The 8,454-nt window shown below is 41.4% G+C and overlaps 2 protein-coding genes across 2 annotated transcripts; one reads left to right on the top strand and one right to left on the bottom strand.

Annotated features, from left to right (window-relative positions):
• Positions 1 to 560: 560 nt before the first annotated feature.
• On the top strand, positions 561 to 5,839 carry Byn (T-domain transcriptional activator brachyenteron). The gene is made up of 6 exons (XM_078179146.1): positions 561 to 1,700; positions 3,189 to 3,284; positions 3,592 to 3,835; positions 3,898 to 4,051; positions 4,132 to 4,329; positions 4,392 to 5,839. Exons 1-6 carry the CDS (start codon positions 1,399 to 1,401, stop codon positions 5,213 to 5,215), a joined length of 1,818 nt encoding a protein of 605 aa, XP_078035272.1. The 5' UTR covers positions 561 to 1,398; the 3' UTR covers positions 5,216 to 5,839.
• A 22-nt stretch (positions 5,840 to 5,861) lies between these two features.
• Positions 5,862 to 8,405, bottom strand: Park (E3 ubiquitin-protein ligase parkin). Its single transcript, XM_078179147.1, has 8 exons — positions 7,921 to 8,405; positions 7,572 to 7,773; positions 7,098 to 7,458; positions 6,828 to 7,029; positions 6,593 to 6,748; positions 6,370 to 6,495; positions 6,212 to 6,296; positions 5,862 to 6,136 (listed from the first exon to the last, which is right to left on the bottom strand). The coding sequence occupies exons 1-8, from the start codon at positions 8,176 to 8,178 to the stop codon at positions 6,027 to 6,029; spliced, it is 1,500 nt and encodes a 499-aa protein (XP_078035273.1). The 5' UTR covers positions 8,179 to 8,405; the 3' UTR covers positions 5,862 to 6,026.
• Between the last annotated feature and the right edge of the window lie 49 nt (positions 8,406 to 8,454).

Genomic DNA, 8,454 nt, shown 5'->3' with positions numbered 1-8,454 from the left:
GACCGATGTCCTCGATCTTCGGAAGAGAAAAGGATCGAGCCTCGCCGAGGGAAATCGCCTCGACCAATCGCGGCGAGACTCGCTGGGAGACCGCAGCGGCTGCCGCCATGCTGCTCCGCGTGCCTTCCTAATTCGGACCTTTAATTAGCACCTGGCTGAACCGGCGGCGGGGGCAACCGGTGCAGACATCGATTGGCGGGTACCATCGCGGAACAGAGGCCAGATAGAGACGTCGAACAGAGACGACGCTATAGAGGCAGTCGGTCCGCGATCGGTCGGGCTTGTCTTCGCCGGCTAGTGTGAAATATCGCGTCCAAGTGTTACGAGCAGGACCACGCGGAGGACCCGGGACCGAAACAGTCTCCGGAAGGAATACGCCGCGCCGTCCTTCTTCCACCGATTTTCCCACGTTCGTTTTCTTTCTGTTCGTTTCGCAGTTTCTGCCGCGAACCGGACAATCGGTGAACTCGATCATCGGTGAACTCGATCGGTGAACTCGATCCGCGACCGATGAGGATCGCACGGATCCTACGCACCTAGGGTCGCCAGGATCGTTATCCTCCGGCGGACCGATTGCTGGTTCCAGCGATCGATTCGGCTCTCGAGGGCGTTCTTTGTTGTTTTGAGAATTTATTTGTAGTTGGATCGAGTCGTGTGCATAGATTGGTCCAGTGGAAGAATCTCCTGTACGTTCTCCAGGGTAGACCGATAATGGATATGAGCTAGCTTCATGAAGTGATATTCATGGATTCAATGGATCGTGTAGATCCTTCAAGTGTTCTCTCTGTTTTCTGCGAAATTCGGGCCTGGTGAAACAGGTGTCCGGAGGTAAATTGAAGTACGTCTAGTGGAAGTGTCGGAGAATCCTGGTCTTTTCGAAAAGTAACTGTATTTGTGAAGTGCTGTGGCATTAAGAGACTAAAGATCGGTGATAGGGAGTTGTAGAGTTCTTATTGGGAAACTTAATTGACAATCTAGGATGTAAGCAGAAGAAGAACGATAACGTTGTTCATTAAATTTGCTTCAATACGGAAGCAATATAGAATCATAGAGACTTGAAGTTTGGACATCTTTAAAATTGAATATCAAGAATTCGCATTAGCGAAGGATTTAGTTATCGTGAGAGATCTCTAAATAGAAGAACGGACGCTAGACGCTAAACGCTGCGAATAGTACGTTGAGACAAAGACTAGAAAATCAGAAGAATAGAAGATTTGAAGATCAGAAGTTCAGAAGAATAGAAAAATAGAAGAATAAAGTAACCAGAAGGAGAAAAGTAGAAAAATAGAATAATAGAAGACTAAAAGATTCAAGAATAGAAAGGAATAGAAAACTGCTAAAAGTTAGCTATCGGCAGAGACAGAAGATTGAGGAAGGCAGTGTCGGAGAATAAAAAAGATGCAGCAGCCAGCAATAAACCCTGGATCCCCGGCGCGATCGTCGTGTTGCGAACGAGAGCGAGACAGAGAGATCCACGACGATCGAGACAGGGAACGTGGCAGTACAAGGAGTCGATCATCGCCGGAAGGTGATCACGAGGAGCAGAACGAAGAGAGGACTGTGGTTTCCGGGCAGAATCTCAGTGGCATGACGATCACCGGAAGCCAGGGACTGCCTCTTTCTTTGTCTCTCGAAGATAGGGATCTTTGGACCAAGTTCCAGTGCCTGACGAATGAGATGATCGTCACTAAGAACGGCAGGTGAGCGAAGCGAACATAAATGTGAACAGAGAAACTTCAATTCTTGAAAAGTTACTTGATGCACAACTTGTTGCTTTCGTGGATTTTTCAAGTTCCTATCTTTAACGTTCTGTGACTGAAAATTGGAAAATCGATCGCTTGAATTAATAACACAGGACACGTAAAATTATAAATTTGTTTAACAGTATTTATGTTCTACTCGGTTAAGAATATTCGCGGTGGCGACGTGTCGAATAAAAATGAGAAAAATCGTTGATTTGTTTCGAGCCGTAACTTTCCGTAAAGTCGAAGGAAAGTCCCATGACGTCGTGTCATCGCTCATGCAGGTAACATGTTAGCCTGGAATCATTAACTCCCGCGATTGACGTGATATCTTGGATGCGTCGTAGACGTTTCTTCTTTCTTCGTAGTCGGTGAACGTGTTGAACGATCACCGGTGTGTCGGTAAGATCCGTAGCAAAGATGGCTCTCACCGTCGCTGTCGCATCGCACGTAAAAATGACTTAATTAGAGCACCGGTGTGAACAAGGCAGAAGGTAAAAATAATAGTTCATATGTACCACCCGACAGAAGATAAACCGTACACGGAATGGAAAAAGATCATTGCGAAACGTTACGAGAATTTAGATGATTCACGCGAGCCTGCGTTTCGTGCACGAAACTCTAGTCTTCCTTGTTTGCAACATAGCCATCGCGAACTCAAATGGCTTTTCACTATTAATTGATTAACTCTTTAGTATACTTTTATATGCCATTTTAAATCTAAATTTATCAAATAATATTTAACAAAGTAAATATTTCTCACGCTATCAGTTTAGTCAAGTTGAACAGTACTAATCCAGCATGGCTTACGGTTCATTTTGCATGTCGAGAGCTTTTAAAAAACGCGATCGTTTGGTCATCGACATATTCGTAAAAACCGGTATATATACCGACGGAATGGTTCAGTTTTGACATGTTCAATTCGCTATAAACGTGTAAAATCCGAAGTCGGCTAATAAATGTCTTCAGAAACCGGAAACTGATGAACCTGTCGCGAATGAATTGGTCGCGAACGCCGGTGGATCAAAAGACATCCGGTGCGCCGCGGTCTGCTAGTTTTACGATTCGTATATTATTAAAAACGATTACGGTTTGTCGAGCGAGAAGCTCGCGCAGGTATCAGCTCGACGGGAGAATGTTTTACGCGGGTATCGCTGGGCATCGTAAAGTTTTATTGCAGGCGGCTCGATTCTTCTCGGCTGATCGAGCTGTTCCTCAGTGTTACTTTCATTAGTGTTTTATAAAATGTTGTTCCACTCGAGGCCGCGGCGCGCTTCGTTCCCTTTATCATTTTACAAAACGCGGTCCGCCGGGTAGCTGCTACCCCACGGACCCAGGTGATTTCGATAAGGATAAGGGCGTGTAGACACCGGGAAACAGCAGCCAGTAAACCTTTGGAATATCTTTATCCTGATCCCTGTAATATCCTTTGTCTTCTGCTTCCAGACGGATGTTTCCGGTGGTCAAGGTGGTGGCACGCGGCCTAGAACCGAAGGCGATGTACACGCTCCTTCTTGAGTTCGTCCAGGTGGATCCGCACAGGTAAATCGCAGTCGAACACAAACAATGTCGCTTCATTAGTCGATTCAGGTGTAAGTAGAAGAAATGACTGGCTCAAAGAAGGTTTGGAGTGTTCGCCAATACAATTAGAAATTTAGCTAACAGACTCTTAACAATTGGTGGAACCATGAAAAATTGTAGAAGGGTTGAAAAAATGGATACCCTGGCATGATCTAGAATTCAGAAGTTGCAGAAATACGTAATAGCTGTTTAAGCATTAAAGGGGCGCTTCTGTTAGGGCTAAGGGATGAAAATTAAAAGGGTGTACATGGTAGAATCATGTTCGCAGATGGAAGTACGTTAACGGGGAATGGGTACCAGGTGGCAAAGCGGAGGTCGCACCCCCTAACCCGATCTACATCCACCCGGAGAGCCCGAATTTTGGATCTCATTGGATGAAAGAGGCAGTATCGTTCGCCAAAGTGAAGTTAACTAACAAATCTAACGGGAGTGGGCAGATAATGCTGAACTCGTTGCACAAGTATGAGCCACGGGTTCATTTAGTCCGCGTAGATGCTGTGGAACAGAGAACGGTAATTATACTGGTCTTCCGTGTGCATGTAACGATTTTTACTAATTCATTTCATTCATCTAGGTGCTCACGTATCGTTATCCCGAAACGCAGTTCATAGCAGTGACAGCGTATCAGAACGAGGAGGTAACGAACTTAAAGATCAAGTACAATCCCTTTGCGAAGGCATTCCTCGATGCTAAGGAACGTCCTGCTGATCCACAAACTTATCCGCAATGTAAGTTCCGCTAATTGATACCCCATTTTATAGATTTATAAGTAATATCATCTCTAAAATAAGTTATTCAATTTGTATAGATACAGGGGCATGGTTTCTGCCTCAACCGACTATGGGGTACGAGTACAACACTGCTTCGGCGATCGCAGCTGCACAAAATCAAGCATCAGTGACCGTCAATAATCATCTCTCTAATGCCTGCACCGTCTCTACGGCCGGTCATAGAAATAGTTGCAGATCTACGCCTTACTCTCTCAGACACAAATATATACAAGATGGTAAGATCCTGAAATGAGGGAAATTTATGTAAGAAAAATTGATTATTCAACCCTCGTTACAGAGCCACGCGCAGATCCATACAGTCCAGTACAACTTCTCCACTCCACAGCTTACGTGACAGCATCAGGATGGTCACCACGTAGCCCAGAATCTCTGCAAACTCTGAGTCCAGCTTGTTTGCCCCCTACCCAAGAATGGCCTACGTCACCGTCACCGTCACCGACATCGTCCTCTCATGCGATATTCAGCAGAAGCGTCGTCGGTACATCTTCACCAACTACAGCTACAGGATGCGCCCTATATGTGCCATCAAACCTGCCTTCTGTGTCCCAAGAACATGGTCATTGCTCTGATACTTCTGCCTGGATTCATCCCAGCTCCCTGTCGGAGCAACAACAACAACAGCAACAGCCTTATATAAACTTAAACCTGCATCTGCATCATCAAATGTCATCTTATGCGTCAGTTTCTCACAGCGGTCTCCATCACCCATTGCATCCGAATGGTACCGACACAGTTCCTTCAGTGGACGACTATGTCCACGACTACCAAGCGTCTCCTGTTCAATCTACGACACCCGACCGTCACCAGCAACATCATCATCCTCAGATGTTGCATCTGCAACCGATCCAACAGACAGGGACAGTGTCTCCTGTCAGTGTAGAGTATGATACTCCTCCTAAAGAACATCATATACCAGTCAGTTACGCAGATCAAAATGCAGATACAATGAACGATGTGCAACCAGATGAGAATCGCAGATATTTGACAACAGTGATTGATAGACATCATCGGCAGGAATCAGATATCGCTGCAAATGACCATCAAACTACCGCTTGGACACCATTGACACCACCACCGGCTCCGCAAACTACGGCGATTTGATTTAAGTATGTGATACAATTAGATTTAATTCTGCTACATCGTCGCTACTTCATTTCTACAGTTATTCTGATAGCTAGGTGATTAGAAAAAGAGAAAAGGACTAACGCAGAAAACGTGTCTAAGTAGGTGCAATACGAGTATAGATATTGAAAGGTTCTTGATAAAAATATTGAATACACTGAATCGAGAGTGCAGATTGTTTGTTAACATTTTTAAGAAATTGCAAAGCTATTTTAGATGGAAACTACGAAATTTCTACTGCCTTTCCTTACGGACCTCTCAATTATTGATAAGCTAAGACATACGTATTAACGTTTGTATCATGATTAATCGAACATGTTGCAGATTGCATACGGCAAACTGTTGAAAAGCGTAATTTAAGTATTTCGCGATCGATAAATTGATAGTAATTCAATTACGTTTTCCAAGAAATCAATCCGTCCTAAAATCGTGTCTTAATACTTCTAAATGGTATGTATCGGATAATATAATCATTACAATAAAGTATACTGAACATGCATACATGGTGTCTTCCTCAGAGTTCACAGAAACGTCATTGAAACATAAACTATTTTATCGTAGAACATATTAGATTATTTATTTATAAACAAAATAAAGGTACATTAACGTTTAGTTCATAATAATTTAGTACAGTTTATATTCGACCATAAATTTGTAATTATCATATATATAACGATTAATTTTATATTAAGTAGCAACGAAATTTTTAGAAAGCAAAAATATCCAAATTTTATTCTTTTTACATTTGTACAGTTTAAGAATATATAATTTTCTAAATATTGTTTGTACATTAACCAAACCAATGGTTACCCATACAGTCTCTTGTCCATTCCGTCTGACACACCCAACACCAATGATAACTGCAACCAGCTCTTGTGCAAATCATATGCATACAACCTCCTAAGAAATATATAGTATTTATCTTGAACTGTACATTAATATAATTACATCAATGTTACATATTATTTTAAATACCATCTCTTTCAGTCGGTGTCCTACATTTTGGGCACGGTTTTGTCGATATTTGTATGGTCTTCTTACTAGCTTCGTCCCATTTTGCCTAAAGGAAATCATATAAAATAATTTTTCTATGTATACGGCAAATGTAATCTATATAATATCGTTTTAAGTACATCTTTAGCTCTTTCCGGGTCCACCAAATATCCATCGGACTTCAGTCCTGTGTTGGAATATTCCGATAAATATGATTCACAATCCCCTACGTGGAAACCTTGTAAGCATCTTCTACAGAAAACATACTGCAACCAATATAGAAAGTACATCAATAAAATTTATTGTATAGTGCTATTAAAAACTTCTCCATCTTATGAAATATTTTTACATATGTATGCTTACTCCGCAGCCACCGATACATTGAATTTTTCTGCAGCGATCACTACCATCATCTGGAGACTCCGGTATAATTCCCATCCCACAATCCGGTCTTGGACATAGAAGACCACCAGCACGCAGAACGTACTCTTCTGTACTAAACCTCTGATACTGCTCATACTAAACAGTATACAGACATGTGATAACTATTCAACGAAGCTTCATTGAATTCTTGAGTCAAGTCAAGCAGTTGAAATACCTGTGCTGGGGTGAGAAGATGGAAATGATGCACTTCAGGTATAAGAGAATCGGGACATCCTGCTGGACAGGGAAGTGTGTAATACCCTCTATTATCATCGAATTGAAATTGACGTTCTCGTAAGCGAACCGAACAATACTCTTTGAAGCAATCCAAGCAAGTTACATGCCCTGCTTCGCATGGAAAAACCAGTACTGTATCTCTGAAATAATGTAACTCTGTCTAAAAATATGATAGTTTAATTCATGCTACACAGAATATATTAATTACTTAATATCTGTGCATGCTAAACAAGGGATCTTCCTCAAGTTTGGTTTGACAAGATACAATGGAACTGCTTCATCTTGTTCTCCAAGACTGGCGTGTCTTGCACATTTGAAGTAAAAACGAGCATATAAAACTTGAGTATCAGTGTCATCAGAAATAGTTGCAGGTGCAGGGCACAAGTCATTCTCACAATGAACTGTTATCCTCTTTGGCTGGAGTACATCTGGCCAACATTCGGGATCTCTATCTACAGTAACAGCTCCACTGTTACAGGTAGCACATCTTACTCTTAATTTGCCAGTTGTAACTGCTTTGCAGGGTGATGAACAGAACACAACGAAATGAGCACGATTCTCTTGATGCTCTGCAAACAGTACAATATAATATTAATTATTAGGAGCTCCGTAACAATTTACATTCATAAATGTACACATTAATCACATGTGTTTACCCTTTAAAAGGCTACAATTTTTCTACCTTCCTTGATCGAATTCTCTTGTAAGTCTGAATCATCCAAAGGCAGATCAGTAAGAGTTTCATTTAATGGTTTGCCACCACTGTCATTGAAATCAGATATCTCCGAAGACTCTTCAATGGTACTTGTGTCTCTGCTTTTGTTGAGTCTTTGGTGAGGTGTTTTAATGGCATGCAGAATGCTTTGTTGTCCTAAATCACATTCCTACAATAGTATCACGTTACTTTATATTATTACTACGCAATGGACAATTATTATGACTATTAGTGAACAAGGTTAGGATACATAACCTCAACTGGTCATGTAGAAGCATATTATCATCATTTCAGCAGTGAAAGTACAAGTGTTTACCTCTATTATTGTCGAATTATGCAACTCTTTTCCCGCAAAAATAATTCTGATGTCTTCAGGTGTGGTGCCCATTTGTGAGGCTACTATTTCTTTTACATTTTTTATATCCCATTTCGGGTCCAGATCAACAGCAAGCGTATTTCCAGTGTTTGTTTTAACGTATATGCTCAAAGAGTTAGATATCCTTCGTTTTCCAAACCAAATGATCTGTAACATCTTGATAATCACGTTTCTTATAAAATCCAAAAACAAACTCATACTAAACACTGCAACCGTCAACTTCAATTCGCTCCCTATAAAGAAATGTCAAAGATCGAATGGAGACTATCTTATCAATCAACAGTTGCGTTTTATTTGAATCATATGTACAATTTATTTATGAATCTATTATACACACACACACACACACATTCTCAACAATGCAGATGTTGGAAATTTGTTATGCAATATGTCGAAGAAGAAACGCAGTCGCGTATCTTCGAACTCATTGTTAGACTTTACCAGATCTCAAATTTGCCGCGCTTCGTTTAAGGG

The sequence above is a fragment of the Augochlora pura genome, chromosome 4 (assembly GCF_028453695.1).
Source record: "Augochlora pura isolate Apur16 chromosome 4, APUR_v2.2.1, whole genome shotgun sequence".
NCBI lineage: Eukaryota > Metazoa > Arthropoda > Insecta > Hymenoptera > Halictidae > Augochlora > Augochlora pura.
This window is presented reverse-complemented; position numbering and strand designations above follow the sequence as displayed.

Bases quoted from the DNA above. Each gene is read 5' to 3' on its own strand.
- Byn (XM_078179146.1), top strand. From the start codon at position 1,399: ATGCAGCAGCCAGCAATAAACCCTGGATCCCCGGCGCGATCGTCGTGT. The intron at 1,701-3,188 runs GTGAGCGAAGCG...TTCTGCTTCCAG, and splicing joins ATCGTCACTAAGAACGGCAG to ACGGATGTTTCCGGTGGTCA. The intron at 4,330-4,391 runs GTAAGATCCTGA...CCCTCGTTACAG, and splicing joins ACACAAATATATACAAGATG to AGCCACGCGCAGATCCATAC.
- Park (XM_078179147.1), bottom strand. From the start codon at position 8,178: ATGAGTTTGTTTTTGGATTTTATAAGAAACGTGATTATCAAGATGTTA. The intron at 6,496-6,592 runs GTAAGCATACAT...TATTGGTTGCAG, and splicing joins AATGTATCGGTGGCTGCGGA to TATGTTTTCTGTAGAAGATG. The intron at 6,297-6,369 runs GTACTTAAAACG...GATTTCCTTTAG, and splicing joins ACCCGGAAAGAGCTAAAGAT to GCAAAATGGGACGAAGCTAG.